Source organism: Podarcis gaigeae, assembly GCF_964106915.1.
Source record: "Podarcis gaigeae genome assembly, chromosome: 3".
Lineage (NCBI taxonomy): Eukaryota > Metazoa > Chordata > Lepidosauria > Squamata > Lacertidae > Podarcis > Podarcis gaigeae.
This window is the reverse complement of record NC_139680.1, coordinates 119,410,484-119,438,305: the sequence shown is the minus strand read 5'-3', so window position 1 is coordinate 119,438,305 and position 27,822 is coordinate 119,410,484. Positions and strand designations below refer to the sequence as shown.

The window sequence follows — 27,822 nt, the reverse complement described above, 5'->3', positions numbered from 1 at the left end:
ATGAATTTGTCTAATTCTCCTTTAGAGACACCTCTGGCCACTGCCATCACCACAACCTATCGGTTCATAAGGTTTTGTGCGAAAGAGGATTCTGAACCCAGGGTCAATCTGTTTCATCTGGTTCCAGCATTCTAAGTGAAAAGACTACTGACTGGAACAGTCCAGGCAAAGGATTTCTATAAATGCTCTGGGGTTGCTGAAGAGAAACGAGTCATTACAACAAATGTAACTCTGGATTACATTTCTGGAAACCACAGGAAGCGAGAGTGCTTTAGTGATCGGATCCTGCTTGCAGGTTTCCCACAGGCATCTGGTTGGCCACTGTGAAAACAGGATGCTGAGCTAGATGGGCCACTGGCCGGATCCAGCAGGCTCTTCTAATATTCTTATGTTCTATCCTTGCTCACTTTGTTGTTTCCGAGGTGTCTACACATATATGGTTGGCTTCATTTAAGATGAAGCAAGAAGCACCTGCCTGTACCAACCCTTTGGTGGGGGTGTTTTATTTATTGTCACAAGGAAATGATAAACTGATCTTAGATCACATTTTGGTTTAGGGGCCTAAAGGGGGAGGACAGAAGAGCTGTTTGCATTACTCAGTGAGCCTTATAGGCTTTGATCACAAAAAACATACAATGTTTGCTTTCCAAGCTCTTATGCGTCCACCTTAGCCGACTCTTGACACGCTTCATTAGAAAACAAAGCTTGTATTTGTTAATCCCTTTTGAAATCATCAGACGTCAGTGTGACCATCCCAACGCTTTCCCCCCTCATAATAGCCCTGTTCAGGGAAGTTTTTAACGTGTGACCTTTTAATGTATTTTTAATCTTTGTTGAAAGCCGCCCAGAGTGGCTGGAGAAACCTAGCCAGATGGGCGGGGTACAAATAATAAATAATAATAATAATAATAATAATAATAATAATAATAATAATTCTGAGCATTCAAGTACTGCCAGGTTAGAGGAGGGTCAAGGCTGGCCAACTGAGGGCTTAGCTGCTTTTTATGGAGAATTTGTTGCTACTGCTCACCCAAAGGTCCCCTCTGATTGTGTCTCCAACGTAATGTCTGGGGGAAGGCCCATACTTAAATTGACTGAATGATACTCACCTTGTCATTCATCAACTGGTGATTCAGGGGTGTCCATGTGCTCATCTTGGTTTGCATCTTCGGGCCATCCAGGTTCCTGGGAGGTGCAAATGCCATTGCTTTCCTGAAGGAAGACGCCGGTTAATTAGATTTAGGGATCAAAACAATTATTTGAGGCATTTCTGCAAATGCTAGCACTGTGTACAAAGGCAAAAGTACTACTGCCCTAGACTTGGCTCTTCGGCCAATCCCACTGATATTAGAAATACAAACATTTTTACAGTTGTGCTTTTTCTGAACACAGAGCAGCCTTGGCCAACCCAATGCCCTTCCAGGTGTTTTGGACTGTAATTCCCATCAGCCCCAGCAAAGCATAGCCATAGAATCATAGAATCATAGAGTTGGAAGAGACCACAAGGGCCATCGAGTCCCACCCCCTGCCAAGCAGGAAACACCATCAGAGCACTCCTGACATATGGTTGTCAAGGCTCTGCTTAAAGACCTCCAAAGGAGGAGACTCCACCACACTCCTTGGCAGCAAATTCCACTGTCAAACAGCTCTTACTGTCAGGAAGGTCTTCCTAATGTCTAGGTGGAATCTTCTTTCTTGTAGTTTGGATCCATTGTTCCGTGTCCGCTTCTCTGGAGCAGCAGAAAACAACCTTTCTCCCTCCTCTGTGTGACATCCTTTTATATATTTGAACATGGCTATCATATCACCCCTTAACCTCCTCTTCTCCAGGCTAAACATGCCCAGCTCCCTTAGCCGTTCCTCATAAGGCATCGTTTCCAAGCCTTTGACCATTTTGGTTGCCCTCCTCTGGACACGTTCCAGTTTGTCTTTTTTTTAAAAAAAAATATTTATTAAGAATTTTTATAAGGGAAAAGCATAAATAACAAACAACATTGCTTATATCATACACAAAATTTCATAACTTGTTTGGACTTCCTCACGTCTCCTGCTCCCACTTACATTGTTAAAAAGTTTTTTTCAAGCAAATTATCATCTTGTTTGCAATCTTATATCCACTCGTTTAAACATAATCTGATAGTTCTCCCAAAGGATTTGTCTTTTCCTTAATCTCACTTATCATCTAATTTCAATCTAGTTTAGTGGTGGCCAATTATTTATGATCAAGCATCCTTCTTAACATTCAATCAAATTACAATATTTTTGTAAATAAATTTTAAATTTCTTCCAATCTTCTTCCATCCTTTCTTCTCCCAGGTCTCGGATTCTGCCGGTCATCTCTGCCAGTTGCATATAGTCTATCAGCTGCATCTGCCATTCTTCCAGCGTGGGTAGATCTTGAGTCTTCCAATTCTTGGCAATGAGTATCCTTGCTGCTGTTGTTGCATACATAAAAAATGTTCGGTCCTCTTTAACACACGTTCCAGTTTGTCAGTGTCCTTCTCCAATCAGCAGCATCATGCTAGCTTGGACTGATTTGAGATGTAGTCCAAAGGATCTGGAGGGCACTAGATTGAGGAAGGCCAGGCTATGGCTATTCAAAATTGTGAGGTACAGTATGACACAGTTGGACTTGCTGGTCTCAAAGGATGTGATTGTTCAGCGCAGGCAACAAATGTGGTTCATGCCAGAGGCCGTGACTAAATCACAGTGTGGTGTCAGAATGCCCACACTAGGGTGGCACCCTGCATCATTTGTTGTGGGTTCTTTTGGCCTCACCCACCACCCAATGAGTAAGCTAAACTATTGCTAAATGAGAGGGTGCAGGGTGCCAGGGTTGCCTCAATGTTTTTTCAGAGGCACTTAGATTCATAGTATGTCCCAATTCCTAACAAATCCTGTGAAAGGAAAGGCAGAAGAACAGGCCAGCTGTTAACTCAAAAGCCATAATTTGATAATGTTTAAGAAAGATTAATGCACTGTAATGCTCATATCATATTAGCTAAGGGCATTAGACTGATTTCCTGGATTGTGTTAATCCTGGTTTAACCCTGCAAAATGCTAAACCAAAGGCCGTCAACAAAAGCAGGCCTGTTTTGTGAATGCCTTGTGTCAACATTACTAGGAATATAAATTCAATTAGGTATTGTCTGGTAAAGCTTTTTTATCTCACTCACTCATTCACACCCACACACTTAGCCAAGAGACCACAATCCACTACATGTTGACTTGATCATGGTGTTGAATTTTCCTTCTCTAGGGAGGGGGAAATGCTGCATCTCAGATTACAGAAATGTTAACTCAACGGAAATTAATAAAAACACATGTCTAGAGCATCTGTGCACCAGGACTTGAAACTAAGGTCACCTATAAAGCTACCGTACTCTTGGCAGTTGCCCTGCAACCTATGGAAGCCTCTTCCACTAGACATTTATGAGTATATTCAGTAAGAATATAAGGAGAAATAATAATAATAATTTATTTATACCCCACCCATCTCGCTGGGCTTCCCCAGCCACTCTGGGCGGCTTCCAACAAAATATTAAAATACAGTAATGCATCAAGCATTAAAAGCTTCCCTAAACAGGGCTGCCTTCAGATGTCTTCTAAAAGTCTGATACTTGTTGTTCTCTTTGACATCTGGTGGGAGGGTGTTCCACAGGGCGGGTGCCAATACCGAGAAGGCCTCTGCCTGGTTCCCTGTAACTTGGCTTCTCGCAGTGAGGGAACTGCCAGAAAGCCCTCGGCGCTGGACCTCAGTGTCCGGGCAGAACGATGGGGGTGAAGATGCTCCTTCAGACATACTGCACCGAGGGCATTTAGGGCTTTAAAGGTCAGCACTTTGAATTGTGCTCGGAAATGTGCTGGGAGCCAGTGAAGGTCTTTCAAGACCAGTGTTATGTGGTCTCGGCGGTCGCTCCCAGTCACCAGTCTAGCTGCCGCAATCTGGATTAATTGTAGTTTCTGGGTCACCTTCAAAGGGAGCCCCAGTAGAGCGCACTGCAGTAGTCCAAGTGGGAGATAACCAGAGCAAGCACCACTCTGGAAAGACAGTCCACAGGCAGGGAGGGTCTCATCCTGCATACCAGATGGAGCTGGTAAACAGCTGCCTTGGACACAGAATTGACCTGCGCCTCCATGGACAGCTGTGAGTCCAAAATGACTCCCAGGCTGCGCACCTGGTCCTTCAGGGGCACAGTTATCCCATTCAAGACCAGGGAATCCTCCACACCTGCCCACCTCCTGTCCCTCAAAAACAGTACTTCTGTGTTCTCAGAAAGTTCTGGATCAGGCCAACGGCTCACCCAATCCGGCATCCCCTTTTCACAGTAGCCAATCAGATGCTTGTGGAAAACCTGCAATGAGGATTTGAGCACAAGAACAACTCTATCTTCCTGTGGTTTCCAGGAACTAGTATTCAGAAACAGTGAACAGCCATCCTGGTTAGTAGCCATTGAGAGCCCTTTCCGCCATTAATTTGTCTGCAATATTCTTTTTTTAACCCCCACACTTGGCTCAGTGGCCACATTCCTTCTGTTGGGGTGTTGGTGGGGAAACTTTAAATTACTGGATTCTAAATGTTAAGTGGCTGGAAATTAATCAAGGGACCTGTCTGGACTGCAGCGCCTGTACAGGCACCAGGTAAAAGGTAAAGGTAAGGGATGCAGGTGGCGTTGTGATCTAAAACCACTGAGCCTCTTGGGCTTGCTGATCAGAAGGTTGGCGGTTCGAATCCACACAACGGGGGGGTGAGCTCCTGTTGTTCTGTCCTAGCTCCTGCCTACCTAGCAGTTTGAAAGCAAGCCAGTGCACCGAAGTATTGGGAGATATTAGAAAAAGACGGAGATAATTGGAAATTGCAGAGTTTGGAGAAAATGAAAGATAAAGTGCGAGATTGGTTACATTATGCTCAGATTAAAGAAATTTTTAAACTTGACAAAAAGTTAGGATTCCAGGTGGAAAAATCGAAGTTGGAAACGGAACTGTTAGAGCCTAAAACCAAGGTACTTTCAAGAATGTATAACTTGCTGTTAAAATGGAATACACAAGATGAAATGGTAAAATCAGTGATGATAAAGTGGGCACAAGACATTGGGTATAATATTATGTTTGAGGACTGGGAAAGGTTGTGGACCACTGGGCTGAACTTTACTGCATGTAATGCTTTGAAAGAAAATGTTATGAAAATGATATACAGATGGTACATGACCCCAGTCAAACTTGCAAAAATATACCATTTGTCTGATAACAAATGTTGGAAATGTAAAGAAATCGAAGGAACATTCTTTCACCTCTGGTGGACCTGCCCCAGAGTGAAGGTTTTCTGGGAAATGATATATAATGAGCTGAAAAAGGTATTTAAGTATACTTTCACTAAGAAACCAGAGGCCTTCCTTTTGGGTATAGTCGGCCAGAGGGTGTTAAAGAAGGATCGAACTTTTTTCATGTATGCAACAACAGCAGCAAGGATACTCATTGCCAAGTATTGGAAAACCCAAGATCTACCTACACTGGAAGAATGGCAGATGCAACTGATAGGCTACATGGAACTGGCTGAGATGACTGGCAGAATCCGAGACCAGGGAGAGGAGACGGTAGAAGAGGATTGGAAGAAATTCAAGATTTATTTGCAAAAATATTATAAACTGTATGAATGTTAAACTGGAAGCTAGACCATAAACAACTTGGCACCATTAAAACAGATGATGTGATCTATGAGGAGAAGTTTAAATTTGATAATGATTAGGCTAAATTTAAAATTTTTTAAGATTTCAAACAAGTTGAGATAAAATGTGTGAAACAACATTGCTAAACTGCTGGATTAATCTTTAAATTAAAAACGCAGGAGTGGGAGTTGTGAGGAAGTCCAAAGATGATAAGAAAATGTGTTATGAAAATGTATCACTGTGTCTTATTTATTTGTATTGTATTTAAAAACCCTTAATAAATATTTTATTAAAAAAAAAATGAAAGCAAGCCAGTGCAAGTAGATAAATAGGTACTGCTATGGCGGGAAGGTAAACGGCGTTTCTGTGCACTCTGGCTTCCGTCACGGTGTCCCATTGTGCCAGAAGCGGTTTAGTCCCGCGGGCCACAAGACCCAGAAAACTGTCTGTGGACAAATGCCATTCCCGCGGCCTGAAAACGAGATGAGTGCTGCAACCCCATAGTCACCTTTGACTGGACCATCCAGGGGTCCTTTACCTTTTACCTTTTACAGGCACCAGGTTTGGGCACTAAGGGTGCCTAAAGAGCTTCTCCAACTCTTGGCAGTTGCTCGGCAGCTTGTGGAAGCCTCTTCCACTAGTCATCCATGAGCATTTTCAGTGGGTCTGCAATGTTCTTTTTTAAATCCATTTTAGGAGGTGGTACTTCATTCTAGGGGACGCGGGTGGCGCTGTGGGTAAAACCTAAGCGCCTAGGGCTTGCCGATCGCATGGTTGGCGGTTCGAATCCCCGCAGCGGGGTGAGCTCCCGTCTTTCGGTCCCACCTAGCAGTTCAAAAGCACCCTTAAGTGAAATAGATAAATAGGTACCGCTTTCTAGCAGGAAGGTAAACGGCGTTTCCGTGTGCTGTGCTGGTGCCGGCTCGCCAGAGCAGCTTTGTCACACTGGCCACGTGACCCAGAAGTGTCTCCGGACAGCGCTGGCCCCCGGCCTCTTAAGTGAGATGGGCGCACAACCCCAGAGTCGGACATGACTGGCCCGTACAGGCAGGGGTACCTTTACCTTTACCTTTACCTTACTTCATTCTAATGGGACGCGGGTGGCGCTGTGGGTTAAACCACATAGACTAGGACTTGCCAATCAGAAGGTAGGTGGTTCGAAAGCACGTCAAGGTGCAAGTAGATAAATAGGTACCGCTCCGGCAGGAAGGTAAACAGCGTTTCTGTGCGCTGCTCTGGTTGGCCAGAAGCGGCTTAGTCATGCTGGCCACATGACCCGGAAGCTGTACGCCGGCTCCCTCGGCCCATAGAGCGAGAAGAGCGCCGCAATCCCAGAGTCGACCATGACTGGACCTAATGGTCAAGGGTCCCTTTACCTTTACTTCATTCTAGGAAAGTCGCAGGTGTGTCATATTCATATACACATACATACAAACACACACACAAAATCACACACACACACAGAGGGATAGAACATAAGAACATAGGTAGGCCATGGATGGAGAAAGCCAGCATTTGAATGCAATAAATAAATTCAAAATTTCCTTTCCAATAGCTGTCTGACAGAAATGCCAAAAATGAAACGGCACGCGCATTTCCAAGTCCCCCAAAGCTGCTTCTTCAAGCCAGCTTGACAAGGGCCTCGAAAAGCCAGAGCGCTATTGGGCCCGTGAATTAAAGTGATTATTATTACTATTATTATCACCAATGGCGTCTGCTATTCCCTTTACCTTGCCCAGGAGCCACCCCGAAGCTCCTCACAGCCAACGAAGGCACCTCCCCGCCTGCCCTTCCTTGCCTCAAGGGCCGCAGCGACACGCGCACACGCATTCACACGTGCCTTCCCCCCCCCACTCCCGACCCGCGTGCGCCGCGCAGGCCCCTCACCTGAGCTCTCGCCGCTTCTCTCCGCCCACCTTGCCCCCCCCCCAGCCGGCGAGCTCGACACGTGTCTGCCCGCTTGCTGCTGCTTCTTCCCACCTGAGGCGACGCGAGTTGACCAGGCCGCCGCCGCCCCCTGCGAGTCGGTCCCGTTCGCCATGGAAACCGTTGCCTGGTTGCTGTTGGCGGCAGCAGCAGCGGCCAATCGGAAGCCGCCGTCCCGCTCTGGCGTTCACCTTCTACCTAGCAACCGGGCGGGGGCGGCGTCGGAGGCTGGCGCGCAATTGGCTGGCTTTTTTCTCGGCGCCCCGCCTTCCCCGCGAGGGGGCGGGGCGAAAGGCAGTGGCGGCGGCGGCGGCGGCCTGGGAGGCGGAGGCTCCTTCATTCGGGCCCCTTCAGCCGCCGCGCCGAGGAAGGGCCGGCCAACACCGCCTGAGGGACGCACTCAGGTAACGGGGGGGGGGCAAAGAAAGGACCGGGGTTACAGCTAACAACCACCCCCCCCGCCTTCGCCACAGAGAAATAAAAGATCACCTCAGTGAAGGGGGGGAGGGGCGCGCCTCACACTTCTTTTCTTGGGGGGGGGGGGCGGCGGTTAAATTCCTGTCAGGGACCGACCTCCCCCCGCCCACGAGAGGATTGGCTTCCTTACACCTGCGCGCGCGACCCCTTCACCTCCCACCCACATTAAAAGACAATGAAAGGGGGGGGGGCAGGATTTCCTTATAGGAGCGCCCGCCCCCCCCCAGTCCTCCTTTTTTCTTATTTTTTCCTCAAACGCTCCCAAGGTTTATTGTTTTTTTTATATGGGGGGTGGGTGGGATTCGCATCCCCACCACCATAGGAACTGGCTCCCAAGGGCCAAGGTCCCTTCGGCCTCCCCCCCCCCCAATAAAATATTTGAGGGGTCTGCCCCCTCCAAGGTTGAGGGCCATTGCCATTCAAATTGTGCGTGTGTGTCATGTCACATGATCAATTCTATTTTACTGTTTTTATTGGAAATTTTATTTACAACATATGTGATCAGTTATGGGGGGCTGTGCTTACCTGCCCCCGCACAATATTTTATTCAAGTTGGCACCCCTCCCTCCCTTCTGGTATTGTGTCCAGGTCAAAGGGGGGTGGGTGGACAGGCTTTGAGGGTTGGAAAGGGTTAAAACAGGCCATGTCTTTTTAGGAGGGGGAAGGGGGTTGGTGTGTAGGGGGGAGACCCCCCCTCACCCAAAGAAGGATTAGGGAGGGGAGGGTCTCCTCCTCCTCCTCCTCTCTTGCATTGTGCCCTCTTCCCCCTGCATTGCATAGGTTGGGGCCGGGTAGGTGGCCTTCTGAAATTGCAGCTGATAATTATGTTATAATTAAACATTATTTATATCCTGCTTTCCCCCCCCTTTTCTTCTTCTTTCTGATCGAGGGCCTGCAAGGCAGCTTTGCCGCACGTTAATATAGACTAATGAGCATAATAAGGTTGAAACAAAACAAAAAGGTTGTGGTGACTGATGAAGACTTAGGCCCTCGTTATTAGTAATTAATGCGCTTTAGCTTGCCCTGCTGCTTCCTCATCAGCCAGAGAGAGAGAGAAGAGAGGTGTTTTGATAATTTCCTCCTTATTTTCTGACCAATTCCCCCCCCCCACAACACATGTACAGGCACTGAAATACTAGTTATGCGGAGCTTGCTTTCATAGCCATGGCGTTGTGTTTTGTGGGGTAAGCCTGGGAGGTTCCCAGCCTTCAAGGGAGGTGTTACTTCGGAGAAAGTTACAGATAGGTAGCCGTGTTGGTCTGCCATAGTCAAAACAAAAAAAATTCCTTCCAGTAGCACCTTAAAGACCAACTAAGTCAGTTCTTGGTATGAGCTTTTGTGTGCATGCACACTTGTGTATCTGAAGAAGTGTGCATGCACACGAAAGCTCATACCAAGAACTGACTTAGTTGGTCTTTAAGGTGCTACTGGAAGGAATTTTTTTTGTTTCGGAGAAAGTGTTGGCAATTAAAAGACACTGTTGAGAAGTAGGGGTTTTAAACCACCTTCATGTATGGGGGGGGGGGGGGAAACCAGAATAAATGAATGAACGAATGCTAAGGGGACACTGTTTTCCACCTTCTTCCCCCAAAAGAAAGGAGATGGGTGGTGGCAGCAGAGGAGAGCCTCTTACTGCCTTCATTGCATCCTGGACTTCGCTTTGAGCGGATTACTACTGCAAACTGAATGCTGGTCTAGGCAGAAACCTAGCCTTTCCGCCAACCATGCACCCTCCAGATATGTGGGATTGCAACACCTATTATGTCTGAGGCTGGCGGAAGTTATAGTCTCTAAAACATTCATTAGTATATTGAGAAAGATGCGTAAAGTTGCTTAATCAAAGAGCTGTGTACATAATAACATTGTAATAAAACACAGCTAAAATCTGCAGTACCATTGAGCAATAAAATAGTTATCATTAAGGCACAGAAAATGTCAGCCAAAAATGTAAAATGTATATAGGTAACTAAAGGATATTTACTTGGTGAGGTAAGTGTTCAGAAAGTGCCTAAAACAATAGAGTTAAGGTGCCTGTCAAGTGTCAATAGGCAGAGAGTTCCAAAGCACAGGTACTTCCAGTGGCGTAGCGTGGGGGGTGCAGGGGGGGCCGGCCGCACCGGGCGCAACATCTGGAGGGGCGCGCTCGCCGCCTCTGGAGTCGCCGAAGAGCCTCGGGCGCAGGCTGTAACAGAGCCCCATGTCTCGCAAAAGCGACGAGCTGTGCGCGCATCCGGGCTGAAGGCGTCCGGCAGGCAGCGGCTCTCAGCGCTCGCTGCAGTCCCCGCGCGTCAGGGCCGCGGAGGGCGCGCCAGGCAGCCCCTCCTCACAGCCCCGCCGCCACCGCTGCTGCAGCTGCTGGGCCATGTTGCATTTTCCTCGCCTCTCTGCCCTCCTCCTCCGGGCAAGCGGCGTCGTTTGGGCGGCAGCGCCAGTGGCAACTTGCCTCAGATCACCTGACATAGACCCGCCGCCACCGCCGTGGCTACCTTACCGTAAATACCTCAGCCCAGGCAGCAGCAAGAAGAAGCTGACAGCGGCGGCAGGTTAGGGGTTAGGGGGCACAAATTACTTGCCTTGCCCCGGGTGCTGACAACCCACGCTACGCCACTGGGTACTTCCATACTAGAAGTTGAGCTCACAAATGCAGAACTGACATTACAGTACATAGCATTTGTGAAAGTTCCAAGGAGTAAAGTGGTCAGAGGGACACCAATGGGGCAAGGCTGTCCCTTAAGGAAAGGAGGGCACTGAGTTGAGAAAGGCTAGGATAGTCTGATCCAGGAGGGCAGTTTTTATATTTTTAAGACTCCTTAAAAGGTGTGTCAATTTTGCAGATATCAGCCCTGCCTTCTTTGCATCCTCACTGCTCCCTCAGAGGGCCCCAGAATCAAATGAGTTTTGTTAATGTGTTCTCGCCATGCTTCACCACCTCCCCTGCAACAATTGAGGCAAAATGTTTCTCTCTAAGGAAACTGAAGTACTAAATATCCAGAGCTGAGTAAAGTGACTGGAGCTCTCTTTGCAGGAATGGGCACTGAATGCAGTGTGGTCAACCCTTTTGTGTTTCTTATAATTTGTAGGAGCGTTGTGTTGATGGGGGAGGGATGATGGAGAACCTCTCCACTTCAATACATGGCAGTATAGGGAGTGACTCCCCTCCCAGTATACGGGACACATATTTCCCTGGAGAGGTAGGAGAAGTCTACTCCGTTGCAGCAATGACAGTTTAGTGTGGATTTCTTTTTGCCTTGTTGGTGCAGTTGGGGTGAAAAAATGCCTGCCATCTGCATTCCTTGCAAAAGATTATCCTCTCCTTGCTTCCATGTGCCATGCTTTTCTTTCCTCTTTAGAATTAAGACAAGGGCCCAAAGGATAGATTAAAGTCTGCAGTTGTTGTGTTACCCCTCCCTGGACATAGTGGGGATCAGAAGAATGGGGGTGGGGATAGTATGAACCTTCAGGGTAGGATGGTTTAAAAATTAGAAATCTGACTATAATCAATGGAATAGATTCAGAGGGATTGTTTTCTTTTGTACCGAAACAGCCGTTGGAATAATTACTGCAGATAGCACTTTGCCATTGAGCTGCTAAAATCTTGCAGCAGTTAAGGATTGTGTTGAGTGAGCACATCTTTCTGGGAGGTAAATAAATTCTCTTCAAAAATTGTAGAAATTTATCATGATTGTTATTCATTTTTGTTAGTCACCTCTGTTTACACTTGCAATAATTCTTTTTGTAAGTTTAGGAAAGTGGCAGGGTTGCATTCAGTTGGTTGAAAATGCAAGTGTATAGTAACTGGTTTGCTTTTTCTCTTGTTATGATTTAAGTGCTATAAATGATCTAAGTTAGTATATAGAGGATGATTAAATTTTTGGTAGGGTAAATCTTTATTTGCATAAGATGGTTTGTTCATGGTTGCTATATTGTGTTTAAAAACAGTACAAAATTCAAGTGAGAAGAAACCGAGTTAACACCCAAGGAAACTAAAATTGGGGGGTACCCATGGATCACCAGCATTTATTAATTGTAGTTAAGATATATGTGCGGTCAGACTCAATCCAAATATTTATTGGATTGCCTCCGTATTGCCATTGCCTCCTGTGTTCTTTTCTTCTTGGCAAACTACTTTTAATATGGGTTTTTAAAATCTTTGACAGTGATGAATTGTTTGTGTTGTCCAAAATAGCCAAACTTTGCCAAAATAATCAAGTCTTGAAAGCCCTTGAAGCATATTCAGAGAAAAGTGACTAGGCTGGTGAGGGGCTTGGAAACCCAGTCCCACGAGGTATTGGTTGAAAGAGCTGGCTTTGTTTAGCTGGAGAAGAAGAGGTTAAGGGGAGGCGTTATAGCTGTCTTCATATATCTGAAGGGCAGCCATGCGAAAAAAGAAGCAGACTTGTTCCCAGTTGCTTCAGAAGGCACAACTGGAGCCCATGGGTGGAAGCGGCAGGGAAGTAGATTTTGGCTAAATGTTAGGAGAAACTGCCCAGTAGTAAAAGCTGGAGGTGATGGGCTTTCCTTTTCTAAAAGGGTTTAAGCAGAGGCTGTGTGGCTATCTGTCAGGGATGTTGTAGTTTCATCCTGCATTGCAGATCTGCATTGAACAGAGGACTGAACTTCAAGGTCTCTTTATAGCTACAGTACAGAATATGATTCTATTAAATACTCTTTTCTCCTGAATCAGCTGCCATTTGTTTCATAAGGAAACGTTTTCACAGTCTGTGACCCTGGTGATATGAGTCCTTTGCCTTCTATAGACCGCAGCTATCAACTAGAGATTTTGCTTTGAAATAGCCGTATAGTAGTCTACCCTAAGTGTAATCCATAAATCATAAGCTATTTAGAAAAAATGGAGGTAGTAGTAAAGCTAAAGCGAAAAACATCAAGCCTCATAAATCTTGAGACATGATGAGCAGTTGCAGCTTCAGACTACATGTTTGGAATGATTGAAAGCTTGGCAATATCTGGTAAATGTCTGGTGTACTTGCACACATGATCAGTAGAAAACTCTCTGCCAGTGGGGTTTGCCTTTGGATTTTATTATTTGTTTACTATATTTATGCAGTGCCTTTCTCCTTGGGAGAGGAGAAGCCAAGTGCTAGTTGATCAGGCTGTAGTAGTCTCTTGCTATCATTTTTCAGTTGTGCTTTGCACTTTTATCCCAAAGTTATATGAGAGCCCATGAGTCATAACTAATAACTTTCTTTGAATGGTAAGCAATACAGTTTTAACACTTTTATTATTTTGTCTTTAGAGTGCTTAATGAAAGACGAGAGCCTGTCAACATGGGGTCTGTTTGGGAGTGCGGTTAGACGGCCAACTTTGATGACCTAATACAACTTGCATGGCAATATGAAACAAAAGGCCAAGATGAAGTACCTTATTAGTGCTTTGGGAATGAAAGCCTTCTGTGGGACTCAGCTAAGTTGCATCAATGCAAACAAACAGCCTTTCTCTGAAGAATCTTAAAATGAAGACCTGAAATGCGGATGAATCAAAGAGTCTTTCGGTCTCTGAAGAACCTGACAGTGGTGCACAGATACCCAGCAAAGTCTACTAAATAATCTGGAGAATCTCATGATTGCTGCAGAAAGATGGCTGCAAGCTGGGTCTTCCATTGTCTGTGGCTTTTGGCTGTTCTGATAGGATGCACAGGTGGCCACAGCCAGTTCTCATGTGAGCCCATCATCTTGAGGATGTGCCAGGATCTTCCTTACAACACCACTTTTATGCCTAACCTTTTGAACCATTATGATCAGCAAACAGCAGCTCTAGCAATGGAGGTAAGAGTTAACTTCCGCCTAAATGTACGATAGCATTCACAGTGGTGGAATTGCCTTTGGTACTGGGGAGTTGCCAAAAATAATTGAAGAGCTTCCCTACATCTGCTTGCAGGAATAATGCACAAAACAACAGAGGTGCATTGGTGCTCTTGAGGATGCTTTACACATTATGAACAACCTACATGGCATAAAACCTGCATATAAAGTGGTATTAGGTGGCTATATGCATATGCAGTTTGAAATGCTGTTCTTTTATACAGAAGTGCTTTCCATTTAAAATAAACGGCATTTGAAGCAGTTTCTTGAGATAAAAAAGCGAGTGCTTTGCATGGTATAGATAAATACAGCCATCATGAGTCTGGGACGAGTTTTGTGACATGTTTATATCTGGGGGTCTTTGTCTTTGTCCATGGAGTTTTCTTGGCAGGGATACTGGAGTGGCTTGCCGGTTCCTGCTCCAGGTGGATCACGTTTGGTCAAAACTCTCCACTATGACCTGTCCATCTTGGGTGGCCCTGCACGGCATAGCTCATAGCTTCTCTGAGTTATTCAAGCCCCTTCGCCACGGCAAGGCAGTGATCCATGAAGGGGTTACATGCCTGTTGTCTTTGAGGACGAGATGGTTGGACAGTGTTCTTGAAGTTACAAACATGAGCCTGACCAAACTGCGGGAGGCGGTGGAAGACAGGAGTGCCTAGCGTGCTCTGGTCCATGGGGTCACAAAGAGTCGGACACGACTAAACGACTAAACAACAACAATATATCTGGGGGGCATTCAGAAAAAATTGTGCTGAGGTGGTAGTTCATCCTGGATTTTTTGATCCTGAAAATTGGTGGTGGCTTGATTGAGAAGCGATTTCCCGTGCTTTTGTGTGCAAAGTGTAGTGGCAACATCTGCTCTCCTCCCTGCTTGGCAGGGTTGCAATCAAGGCGAACAGGAGTGTCCGTTTATGAAGAGTGGATGATTCTGCTGCAGTGGAATCGTTGCCTCTTGTTTTTGGCCAAGTGTCTGAGCTCTCCTTAGCTTTAGGGCAGGATTGCCTATTGTATGGCTCTCCAGCTGCTGTTGTACTGCAGTTTCCATCATCCCTGACCGTTGGCCATGCTGGCTGGGACTTGCAGGAGTTGGAATCGAATAACACCTGAAGGGTCACAGGTTAGCCAACCTGTACTTTAGAGCGACTTCGGTAGCAGGGGGTTCCCCTTCCAAGTACACCAAGAGAAAAAACCAGTGAGGAGAGTGCTCCTACCATGAAGTCCTTGCCCCTCGTTTGCCCACATGTCAGCTTGCATCTCAGTGCAGTGGCTGCCCCTCTTATCATTGTTGTGAGCACTGCATCTCCTTTTGCCTGCAACATGCTTCTTATTAGCAGGGCTCACCTGTATGACTAGTCCAGGAGGCACTGCCTTCATTCTTACTTGGCTTTGTCTGCTCTTGGTGACTTCAGCATGTGGCCAAACTTTATTTGACTGTAGTGTCATGATTTCATCATGCTCACTGCAACAGATCAAACGTAAACATAGATGAGGTTTTAATTTGTGTGTCCCTGTTGCACAAACACAAAAACTGTGTACAAAATAACAGTTCATTTGAATAACACTTTTCCTCTTGGGGTCAAGAAGTTGTGATTGCCTTCTGATTTATTTAGGGGAGCACTAGATAAACTGGGAAAAGGTGATTATAAATTACTTCCAGTAATTTTGAACATGCTTTTTAAGCTTCCCAACTTTAGGAGCATTCCCAAAGGGGAAGATTTCTTCAAAAGAAATTGCCATTGCAAGATACCGTATTTTATGCCCCATAGGACGCACTTTTTCCCCTCCAAAAATGAAGGGGAAATGTGTGTGCGTCCTTTGGGGCGAATGCAGGCTTTCGCTGAAGCCTGGAGAGCGAGAGGCATCGGTGCGCACCGACCCCTCTCGCTCTCCAGGCTTCAGGAAGCTATCCGCAAGCCTTGCAAGCCCAGCGGGAGTTCCCGTGGGCTCACAAGGCTTGCGGGCAGCAGCCTGCAGCCCCGGCGAGTGTCCGCAAGCCTTGCGCACCCGGCGGGAGGCTTGGGGCGGCAGCCTGCAGCCCGAAGCACGCGGAGCCCTCCAGAGGGTGCCCCGTGCTTCGGGCAGGCGTGTGCAAGGCTTGGGGTGGCAGCCGTGGCTGGGGGGGGGGAAATAAATTTTTAAAATTCATTTTCCCCCCCCCAAAAAAACGAGGTGCGTCCTATGGGCCGGTGCGCCCTATAGGATGAAAAATACAGTACATGTTTCTGCTAGTGATCCTGCTGTTGCATTGCAGACACTGCTATGATCAAGACTCTAGCTGCTTCATATTCCTGCACTTTGTGTTCCAGATTAGATTTGCCACATTTCTCCAAATATATTCCATTTCCAATATAGTCTTACCTAGTGACAAGTGTACGTTATTACAAATAAAAGTTCCCCAAATTCTATTTTGAATTAAACAGAACAATATCCTTGTTATGTTGGCCTTCTAAGCATGAGAATTACCTTCTGTTCTACAGTATAATTTTAGTAGTTAAAATGTGGGTCTAGTCTACATCCAATGGCCTCTTGTGCTCCACCAAGCAGTGCTGAGAATGACACAGTTTTTCTTCAGCTTCTGTAGAGCAATCTTATATGGTGGGCAGATATTTTTAATCATACTTCCTCAGAACCTCTTAACTATTGAAATGGCTCCCTCATCCAGACTATTATAGAATCATAGAATTGTAGAGTTGGAAAGTATCGCACTGGTCATCTATTCCAACCCTCTAGTAGGCCTTGGCATTTTTCAAAGTACATTACTTGTATCTTACAGAGACCTAATTTGTATATACTAACAATACTTTGACGATATCTCTCCACATCTTTGTAATTTCTCTCTGGTTTAAAGTCTGTGCTGTCTCCTTATTTTGCTCAAAAGTTACTAAAGTCCCTGTAAAGGTTGGACAGGCCTTTATTCTCTATTCTTTTGATTCCCACTCTGTGTGGCATCCATCCTAATAGTTGGATGAGCTGTTGTGATACCGTAATTAGGGAGGTTTCCTTTCCAGGATAAAATAGTTAGCATCAGTTAACTTAGTTTGGGAGGTAAGGTATGTCACATTTATCCTTCTTTTCTGCCCTTGAATTTCTGTCTGCATAGGATGCATTATTTCTTATAGTGCATGGCTTACAGTAACAGTCTCTTCTTCTTACTCTCAAGAGTTACCAAAAGCTGCTGTGGTAAAACTGGTTATCAGTGGAGTGTTGAAAATTACAAAGGCCTCCCATCCACCTTGTTACTTTGTCCATTTTGTTGTTCTGGTATTTCATTGTTTAACATAAGGTTATCAGTTTCTTGTATTCCAGTGTTCCCGTATAATGTATTGGCAGCTTCAAATAATTTCAGATGATTCCTGCATTGCAAGGGGTTGGAGTAGATGACCCTTGGGTCCCTTCCAACGCAGCGATTTTATGATTCAGATGTGGGCTTCAGCTTGTACTTTGAGTTATATAAACACCAAATAGGGTTTGCTGGAGAATTTGAGGTGGGGGACACCCCCCCCCCCCCGTGCACCTCCAAGTCTGACCCTGAAGCACACAGAGTAACACTGTCTCTTGGAGCTACTGAAAGCAACTCTTTCCTAAGGAGAGGCACAGTTCTGTTTGACTAGTTTCTTTAAATTCATTGGTCAGATTGAGCTGTCCAAATTGTAGAAGCAGAGCAACTAGGAGCTGTCCAACATTGATCAGGGTGCTAAGAAGATACGCATTGACTTAAAAATAAAATTAAAAAACCCTGTATGTTTCAGCATTCAGTCATCTCTTGAAATATGTGATAAATTTACTGATGGTCTCACTGAATATTGCCCTGCTCCACCATGATCCCTCAGCGGAAGAGCTTATCATACAGAAAACCTCATCTAACTAACTTTGTACCTATGTCATTGAATTAAGTTTATCTTTCTAACTACCTAGTCAGCTGTTGACAAAAATATGGAGAGGGGAGCTGTGATAGAGTTCAATGAAAGTTTGTAGTAGGAACCAGGGTTTAACCTAGAGAAAAGAAAATATGTGTATGTTTTTTCTGTTTTCAAATATTTACAGTGCTATCCATTTAAAAGTAATAGCTCAGAATTAGGTAGCTATGGATTTGAACATTTAAGCAGAATGATCAACATCAAGAGCAGACAAGCTGTGGGAAAAGGTTGTTTAGTGAGGTAGATTCTCCCTGCACATTTTGAGGGAAAGACAGAAACGTATCTTCTTATGAAGCTCTCCGTGCTTCAGTTGGAGGGGCTTCCTCCCCCCAGTTGACAAACCAGCAGCTACACTCTGTCTGCTCCCACTTGTGTCCTGCATTTTCCTTGATGTTAGAACAGTTAGTCTCTCTTTCATAATCTTGGCTCAGTCCTTCTCTCCCACCCTCACATTGCAAGGAATTAAAGAGGCTATTCTCGCTCTTGCTTTGTGCCCATTTAGTAAAATGGCACTTGAAATGCAGTAAACAGTATTGCATGCAAGCATAGCAGGTAAATAATGTACAATAAAACAATTAGACATTTTGCTAAACATTTTTAAAGACTGTGCTTTGGGGGATTTTAATTCTAGAATGTGGTGGGTTTGTTGCCATTTTTGCCTTTTAATTTATGCATACTGACTTTGTTTTTTGGGGTCACCCAGGCAGATGGCTTGGAATTATGTCTAATTTCAATGTCTAGGAGAGGCTTAACAGCAGGGAAATTATGCTGTGTTAGAAAAGATGAACTTAAGAGCCTGCTGAATCAGGCCAGTGGCCCATCCAGTCCACTATCTTGTTCTCACAGTGCGCAACCTTTACAAAACCCACAAAGAGGGCCTAAGCGTAGGAGCACTGTTGCGGTTTCACAGACTATAAATGCACCAGTAAAAAAACTTCCATGGATGAATGGAAGCAATGCAAGACTTTCTTTTTGGTTGCAACCAGGCTTCCTCTTTCTTTCTTTCTTTCTTTCTTTCTTTCTTTCTCTCTCTCTCTCTCTCCCTTTGCAGCATTGGCAGTTTTGCATTTTGAAATATATAGTTATTTCCACTGTGACAGGTGGGGAGCTGTATTCTATGCCAGGTGAAGCATCCAAGTTTTCATTAGCCCCAGGTAGAGCTGGACTCTAGTCTTCGGCTGACAAAAACCACTTACTATTATTGTTCTTCATAATGGCCTTTCAGTTTTTCTGAGCTACTCCTTGATTAGGAAGTGAGCTGAATGCAGAGGGTGTGGGCAGCTCCCCCACCACCACCACCACCATTAAACTTAGATCTTTTAGAAGACATCTGAAGGCAGCCCTGTTTAGGGAAATGATTTGCTGAAATGGCAGAAAAAGCAATGGTCTCCTAGAATAAAATTCATGGGACGTGCATATCTGCACGCCTTTGCCTTCTCTGGCACCTTTGCGTCTGTTTCCCATATCATGTCTCTGGCCATGATATTAGCAAACCCCTTTCTCTGGTGGCAAAGGACTGTTCCTATGGATTCCAGCCTTTTGTGCTGGGACAAAGGCTGGCATTCTGATTCCCTGGAGCCAAATTGTGCCCTTTGACTCTCTCCCCTTTTCACACTCCTCGCTGAGCTTGGCCTGTTGCTATGCTTCAAAGCCTGTGGGTGTAGGGTTACCATGGCAATGGGGATGGAACTCCCGAGAGAGGAGGGGCCACAGTGTGAATAGAACACACAGGCCTTGTTAATCTGAATGTGAATGAAGGAGGAAGGCGCCTTTGTACTTCATCTCCATGTTGCCCAAACCCACAATTTATCAGCAGGCAAGCAACTTTCTCCTTTGCTAACTTGTTTATATTTGCTGTTTCTTGAGGCTTATGGAACAAAAGTGGTCGTGTCAGAGGCAGCGAACAGCAAACGCCTTGGGTTTTAATAAAAATTGTTTCTTTGACTTTATAGAGGCTTTTGTTCTTTTTACAGCCAGAACGCTGCTCCCCAGATACTACTCCATAGCTTTCCTTTTTAGATCACAGCTCACCCTTCTGTGTTTACAAAGAGGTTTTCCCCTGAAGTTCAGAATCCATAGATCCACTGTGGGAGGGGGCCGTGGGTGGGTGAAGGACCAGATTTAGGGTGGTTCAGGCAGTTTCCCTGCACAGGATGCTAAGCCAAGGGGGTGCAAAATCCATAACTGAGAAGATCCATTGTGTGGTGCCAAATTTTGGCCTTGCACATGGCACCACCATATTACGAAAGGTTACTGAAGTCTGTCCCTGGTAGGTGCAGGGGGGAAATCCTCCTTAATCTATATCCCCTAATTCCTTGCTATCTATCAGCTCTGCATGTCTAGACATGAGCAGTTGTGTGTAGATCAACTTAATGTTGATCACATATACTGTATTTAAGCCTAAACAAATAGGTTCATGCCATGAGAAAAATAGGTGGTAGGGGGTTCCTGGACGCTTGACTTGTATCTCCTGAGGCTTTTTCTGCACTCTGGAAGGAAATATGAAGGCTGGCGAAAGGAGGCGGCTATATACAACCTCCGGAGACCATCATAGTTCTGTCGTAGAGTGGAAGACAAAGGAATGCTAGGCTCAGCTCCTGATCAGAACTCTTTTCCCTCCCCCCTTTACAAATTCAAATAGTTACTAGGGTAACGTAGAGGCAACAGTCCTGTTCTAAAGTGCAGGCACTATGTTCATTAGAATAACAAAATGAGACATGAATTCCACCCTGTCACTAATAGTAAGGGAGAATGAATTAAAAATGTAGGAGGAAAGCTCTTTTGCATGGCTCAATCCCAGCAGTAGAGACGTATGCTTTTCCTGATTGCTGCTTTTGTAGCTATGCTTCTTGTTGCATGATGTCTGCTTTTAAGTCTCTTTAAGCTAATAGAAGACTATTCTGTCTTTCTTTCTCTTCACCCAGCTCCCAGCCTTGCATGGTACCCCCCTCCACACACACACACACACACATGAGAGAGGAATCTTGGGGGTTATGGACCAAGGCTATTTCAGTATAAGCATGTCTGCCATAGTTGCAAGGGTTTGCACCACATGGCACCTGACTTACAAATGGACATTCATTTGGCATCTCTGACAAGTAGAATTTCCCCATCCGTGCTGAAAAAGTTTCTGGTTCTTGAAGATTTAATAGCGGGAGGCAGCTCCGTCCAGGGCCTCCATAATGCAGCTCTGTTTAATACAGTGTTTTTGCCAACTCAGAGAGGAATTCAAGGTTGTTTTCTTTCAACAGAAGCATTTTGGCTTGTTCAGTGGAGTGACCTGCCCATCTCCTCCTGCACACTGCTTTGGGTTTTTCCCTGATTCCCCAGAGCCAATTTGGGGGGGGGGGGCGCATGAGGGAGAGCGCAGGAGTCTGGTTGCGCTAGTACAAGTCCTTGCGCTGGCTGCAGCTAATGGAACTACATAGTTGAGCCTGGACTACAGTTTCCATCACCCCAGCCAGGACTGCTCTCTGGTGCTGTGGCTGATGGCAGTTGTAGTCTGGAACATCTGTAGAAAGGCTGTTCTAGAGGCTATGTATGAAACTTTCCCTCTTCCAGCTTTGGAGCTGGAATGACATTAAGTGGAAGAGCACTTGCCGTCAGAGATTTCAGAGGGGATGTTGTCCCCTCCCACCCCCCCTTTTCCAAAGGGAGAGAGTGATCAAATGCTTTCCTGGTGCTTGCTTTCATAGGTGACTGCCAGCTAAAAATCTGCATACACTAATATCATGTACTCATTTGCATATGTTCACTTCCTCTGGGGACACTGGCAATCGTAGCAGTCGCTGACGGCATGTGTGTCTCATTACCTTTTATGTCTAGACAGCTTATTGTAATATTGGGGTGCGGGGAACTGACTTATCGCATCGTATTTGTATCACACCCTTCCTTCAAGAAGTTCAGGGTGGTATACATTGGCGTATCTCATCACATCCTCCCAACCACTCCTTGAGGAGGTAGGATAGGATTAATGTAGGAGATGGTGACTTGCTCAAGGCCACCCTGTGATTTCCTTGGCTGAGCGGGGATTTTAACCTAAGTCTTTCCCAATCCAAACCAAACACACAATCTATCTACTACAGTACTCCAACTATGTATTACTTGTTGTTGTTGTTGTTGTTTAGTCATTTAGTCGTGTCCGACTCTTCGTGACCCCATGGACTAGAGCACGCCAGGCACTTCTCTCTTCCACTGCCTCCCGCAGTTTGGTCAGACATGCTGGTAGCTTCGAAGACACTGTCCAACCATCTCGTCCTCTGTCGTCCCCTTCTCCTTGTGCCCTCCATCTTTCCCAACATCAGGGTCTTTTCCAGGGAGTCTTCTCTTCTCCTGAGGTGGCCAAAGTTTTGGAGCCTCAGCTTCAGGATCTGTCCTTCCAGTGAGCACTCAGGGCTGATTTCCTTCAGAATGGAGAGGTTGGATCTTCTTGCAGTCCATGGGACTCTCAAGAGTCTCCTCCAGCACCATAATTCAAAAGCATCAATTCTTCGGCGATCAGCCTTCTTTATGGTCCAGCTCTCACTTCCATACATCACTACTGGGAAAACCATAGCTTGAACTATACGGACCTTTGTTGTTGTATTACTTAGAATCATAGAAACTTAGAGTTGGAAGGGACCCTAAGGGTTCTCTAGTCTAACCCCCTGCAATACAGGAATCTCAACTAAGGCATCCATGGCAGACGGCCATCCAGCCTCTGTTTAAAAACATGCTTTATAGCATCTGTTTCTTTATAGTATTTTATCTGGTTTTTATACAGCAAACTGTAGCATAGTGTTAACTTCAACAAGCATGTATTGTTGATTTGGTCTCTTTTTACACCCCTGCTCTCATCTCTTTAAGTCATACGGAATGTGCCATATTTCTCTGCTCCTATCTAAAAATTGAATACTTGGCAGCTTAATGTCTAGGATAGCCTCAGGGTGAATTCAGATATACTATCTACATTGTACCACCAAGGAAGGGTAGCATCTTAGAAAATACTTTAACAAATAAGAACTGATCTATAGAGTTAAATTTCTAGCTGCCTGAACGTGTATGTCTGACACTACATACTGAACAGTTTTGTGTGTCTGTGGTGCTTTTGTCATGGAAATAGGTCAGGGATCACCAAAACAGTGCCCGTGGGCACCAGTGTACCTACCCGATCTGCCCCGTGAATGGACATTTCTTATTAAACTAGGCCTGTATAATTTGTACCTTGCTAGACAAAATATGCGTGGTGCGGATGGCGCTGTGGGTTAAACCACAGAGCCTAGGACTTGCCAACCAGAAGGTCGGCGGTTCGAATGCCTGCGACGGGGTGAGCTCCTGTTGCTCGGTCCCTGCTCCTGCCAACCTAGCAGTTTGAAAGCACACCAAAAAGTACAAGTAGATAAATAGGTACCACTCTGACGGGAAGGTAAACAGCGTTTCCGTGCACTGCTCTGGTTTGCCAGAAGCGGCTTAGTCATGCTGGCCACGTGACCCAGAAGCTATACGCTGGCTCCCTCGGCCAAGAAAGCGAGATGAGCGCCGCAACCCCAGAGTCGGTCACAACTGGACCTAATGGTCAGGGGTCCCTTTACCTTTACCTTTAAACAAAATGCAGCTCATCAGCCATGTCTGGTGGCCATCAGGGACTTGGTAAATTCTAGGTTTTGCCACATGCAGAGGGCTACTAATGGGTGGGATGAGGATGTGGTTTCAAGCAATTGTCTGGTGGGCTTCTTCAGCTCAGTGGCCCATGATTTGTGTGGTGACCTCTGAAGATGCAAGTCCACCAAGCAAAGTGAAAGTGTGTTACGATGGCATTGAGCAAATATTTATGTTGGCATTCCGTGCAGTCTGTTTCCAGAATTATCTGTCGTATTTGATCTGTTCCTCCCCACCCTGAAAAAGCTGGGCAGAGATTCTGAGATCTTCGATTATGATAACCACCCAGGCTGTTTCACAAGACAGAATCTGAAATGGTGGCTTGGAGCTATTTAATTTTGTTTTCTCTTCATAGCCATTCCACCCAATGGTGAACCTTGAATGTTCCCGGGACTTCCGGCCATTCCTGTGTGCTCTCTATGCTCCTGTTTGCATGGAGTATGGCAGAGTCTCCCTCCCGTGTCGCAGAATTTGCCAGCGAGCCTACAGTGAGTGTTCAAAACTCATGGAGATGTTTGGTGTGTCTTGGTCAGAGGATATGGAGTGCAGCAGGTGAGAAATCCTCTGGATTTGTGTGTGTTTTTAAACGGCCACCTACAGATTTTAACACATTCCAGAAATTATAAAACTACTTTGTTTTTCAGCCTTAGTGCTATACCCCCCTTCCCTCCCTTTTCTGGACCCTAAACCAACTTAGTGACCCATAGTAACTCTCCTGCTTTGACTGGGTTCCTACCCAGCAGGCAGAGGCTACTGCATTTCAGAGTCTTGTCAAACACTTGAAAATCCCTCCCTTTTCATATATTTTTTTCTCCCCACAAACCAACTTGCCCCTTTCAGACAAAAAGGTGGCGGCATGGTGAATGACAAAACAATTGTTCAGTCTTCAAACCAGCTGAGCATGTTCCCCACTTTAATTGAGTAATCTCAAATCTTTTTTTGCTTTCGTTCAAAAGGAGAATATGCCAAGTGAAGGCATCATGGCACATAAAGAACACAAAACTGCATATGCAGGGCAGCTGAGACAGACTAGAAAGGCTTTACTAGCTTAATAAAGGCATTAGAGTGAGAATAATCACTCTGGCCACAAGGACAACTTGGCTTCTTGTGTTACTTTTGCATCTCTCCTTTTTCTCTTTCCTCATTTGGCTAAGCTACAAGAAAAGGCTCATAGTTTGCGTTCAAAAAGTCAAGAAAGCTGGTCATAATCTACAGGAGACCAGACAACCAATGTTCTGTTCTGCTTTGCAGTGAACTTGAGTCACCTTTTGTCATTTGCCCTAAGCATGGCTCCAGTTTCTTAAGAGAAACCTTCTCAGTCATAAAGCCATAGAGACATAAAGCCTCTCAGTCCATTCTGCCCACTTCTCTTCAACATGAAGTTTCACTGTCCATCTGCTGTCCTACACTCTTCCTCTTGCTCACATGCAGGCTGGTGCCGTCCAGTGGGCAAAGTGCTGGTCTAAGGCCCAGGAAACCTAACGGAGACCATCTAATAGATAGGAGAGATACTTGTAGTAAGGAGTCAGAGGATTGAAGGTCATATGTATTGGTAAAAACAACCAAGTGTGCTAAATAAAAGTTGGTCATTTGATTTATTTTAATTAACAAAATGTATATACTGCTTAATTTTAAATAAGACCTCTAAGCAGTTTGCCAAGAATACAAACATTAACATGATCAATAGAAATCAAAGTTTAAAAACAAGTTCAAAAGCGATGGTCTAAAACTCCCAGACTACAGTGTCAGGATGTTACTTTGATTCTTAGGTATACAGCCTGTCTCAAAACCTTGAGGCGACAACATCTCCTCCTCTCCATTCAACATTTTGTTACTCCTCCAAGGCTATTCTGGTTTAGGGCCAAGGAAGCCGCATGATTATTTTGTTAACATTTAGTAAAATGTGTGTGTCCAACAGCAGGTTCTCCTTTCTTGCCATTCTAGGTTCCCAGATTGTGACGAGCCTTACCCTCGCCTTGTCGATCTCAATGTAGTTGGAGAAGCAACGGAAGAAGCGCCAGTGGCAGTGCAAAGAGATTACGGCTTCTGGTGCCCCCGAGAGTTGAAAATCGACCCGGATCTGGGCTACACATTCCTGCGGGTACGGGACTGTTCCCCTCCTTGCCCGAATATGTATTTCAGGCGCGAAGAGCTCTCTTTCGCACGATACTTCATTGGTGTGATCTCCATTGTCTGCCTTTCGGCCACCTTGTTTACTTTCTTGACTTTCTTGATAGACGTCACGAGGTTTCGCTACCCAGAAAGGCCCATCATCTTTTATGCCGTCTGTTACATGATGGTATCGCTCATTTTCTTCATTGGCTTTCTGCTAGAGGACCGGGTGGCCTGCAATGCCTCCAGCCCCACCACGTACAAGGCTTCCACGGTGACTCAGGGCTCCCACAACAAAGCGTGCACGATGCTTTTCATGGTGCTCTATTTCTTTACCATGGCTGGCAGCGTCTGGTGGGTGATCCTTACCATTACTTGGTTCCTGGCAGCTGTGCCAAAGTGGGGCAGCGAAGCCATTGAGAAGAAAGCCCTCCTCTTCCACGCCAGTGCGTGGGGCATCCCAGGGACCCTCACCATCATCCTCCTAGCGATGAACAAAATCGAAGGCGACAACATCAGCGGCGTGTGCTTTGTTGGCCTCTATGACGTGGATGCCTTGAGGTACTTTGTCCTTGCTCCGCTCTGCCTGTATGTGGTGGTTGGGGTTTCTCTGCTACTCGCCGGCATCATCTCTTTAAATCGGGTTCGTATTGAAATTCCTCTAGAGAAGGAGAACCAGGACAAGCTGGTGAAATTCATGATCCGGATCGGTGTCTTCAGCGTCCTCTACCTCGTGCCACTCTTGGTTGTGATTGGCTGCTATTTTTATGAGCAAGCTTACCGAGGTGTGTGGGAGACGACGTGGATACAGGAACGGTGCAAAGAGTATCACATACCCTGCCCTTATCAGGTGAGCAAGCATCTATCTCTCTGCAAGGTATTTGCACATGGTCCACTCCCATTTATTCCCAGGTTTATAAATCAGGCGCCGCTCTCCTACTGCCTTGTAGGAGCATGCTGCAACAGCATAATCATATAGACAACTGGAATGTATGAGTTAGGGAAGAATGCTGGTGGAAAAATGAAATAGGAACAGGAGTTGGAACGATCAGAACCTTTCTACCGGTGGAATATTTTTGTCCATGAAAGTAGAAAGGCCAGCTGTTAAGGAACTGAAGGTTTATAATTTACAAAGCACATAAACCTAAGTAAGATAACCAAGACAATCCCTGCCTTGCAGGCTTACAGTCTAAGGAAGACATGGCACAAAAGAGAAAAGGGAGCAAGCTTGCATGAGGGATATTTTTAGAAAGAACAGATACAGCCGGTTGGAAAGAGGCCATCTCTCTAGGTTTTCAGGGGAATTTTGGTTAATAAGTAGACTTTTGAGGTTGGATGGAGGTGACACATGGCTTTTTCTTTGCCAAAGTCAACAACAGGCTTATAAAGGCAATAGGAGGACAGGATAAATTGGGTTGGTGTTTGGGTGAGATAAATAAGGCAGGCAAGTGTGCAGTCACTCCTATCTCTGTTGCCAAAAGCACAAGGGAACAACAAGGCAGTCCCTCCTCTTTCACCCCAAAGCAACCCCCAAGTCCTCACTGCTAATATTACAACTGCCATAAAGCAGCTGAGCTGACACACACACACACCCCGTCCAAAACTACCTACTCCATAACAGGGCACAAAATCGAAGGACCAATTGGCCTGGCATTCCTTCTGCTGCATCCTTCACGAAGCAAACAAACAGCTTAGAAATCCAACCTCCATTGCCCTGATGGGACCAACTGGCCCATTCTGTTCATTAATATTGCTGTGCTTGAACGATGGGGTTTTCTTTAAGCAAGTAGGGCTGAAATATAAGAGATTCTCAAGTGTTTCGGAAGTTGTGCTTGGCATAATGCAGCAGGCTTCACATACACGCTCCTTGCAAATTTCACCTGTCCCTGGGTCTTTCCTGCTTTCTTCCTCCAGTAACTTGTTCTAGCACAACGAGATTAAAATCTTTCTCATTACTGTGACATATACCTGCACCAGCAAATATCACATTTCTTTCAGTAATATTAAGGGTGGGTGTGATTAGCAGGCATAGCTGTGCAACAATATGCAGAATGGCTGCTTCCCAACTGCTCAGAGCTGAGAATTTAATCAGTAAGCTTATCTTGAAAAGAACAGATTAATTATGTTTATTGGGCTACTGAAAGCTTAATGAGGAGAACATAAAATTCACAATGCTGCTTGATAGTTAAAAGGGGGCGTGTATGAAGGAAAAGTGTAAATCTGCCAACTGCTATTTTGATATGAGAATGGAAAATACGCCATTTT

The 27,822-nt window shown here is 45.5% G+C and overlaps 3 protein-coding genes across 11 annotated transcripts in view; 1 reads left to right on the top strand and 2 right to left on the bottom strand.

Annotated features, from left to right (window-relative positions):
- Window positions 1-7,785, bottom strand: part of FBXO16 (F-box protein 16) — a 28,243-nt gene extending 20,458 nt beyond the window's left edge. The window contains exons 1-2 of one of the 4 annotated variants that reach the window (XM_083733650.1): window positions 7,647-7,785; window positions 1,110-1,212 (exon numbers count right to left, since the gene is read on the bottom strand). In XM_083733650.1, the coding sequence (XP_083589776.1) occupies window positions 1,110-1,205 (96 nt within the window). In that variant the 5' untranslated portion in view covers window positions 1,206-1,212; window positions 7,647-7,785. Of the gene's footprint in view, window positions 1-1,109; window positions 1,213-7,553 lie in introns of all 4 variants that reach the window. The other 3 variants (XM_083733649.1, XM_083733648.1, XM_083733647.1) reach the window with 3 other exon arrangements.
- ZNF395 (zinc finger protein 395) overlaps window positions 1-27,822 on the bottom strand; it is a 446,083-nt gene that overhangs the window by 94,071 nt on the left and 324,190 nt on the right. The gene's annotated exons all lie outside the window — the stretch shown is intronic.
- The window catches only part of FZD3 (frizzled class receptor 3), a 28,694-nt gene continuing 8,769 nt past the window's right edge, over window positions 7,898-27,822 (top strand). For 2 of the 5 annotated variants that reach the window (XM_083733379.1, XM_083733376.1), the window contains exons 1-4: window positions 7,898-7,996; window positions 13,324-13,852; window positions 23,801-23,997; window positions 25,390-26,407. In XM_083733379.1, the coding sequence (XP_083589505.1) occupies window positions 13,664-13,852; window positions 23,801-23,997; window positions 25,390-26,407 (1,404 nt within the window). In that variant the 5' untranslated portion in view covers window positions 7,898-7,996; window positions 13,324-13,663. Of the gene's footprint in view, window positions 7,997-11,149; window positions 11,261-11,599; window positions 11,711-13,323; window positions 13,853-23,800; window positions 23,998-25,389; window positions 26,408-27,822 lie in introns of those variants that run through there. The other 3 variants (XM_083733377.1, XM_083733378.1, XM_083733380.1) reach the window with 3 other exon arrangements.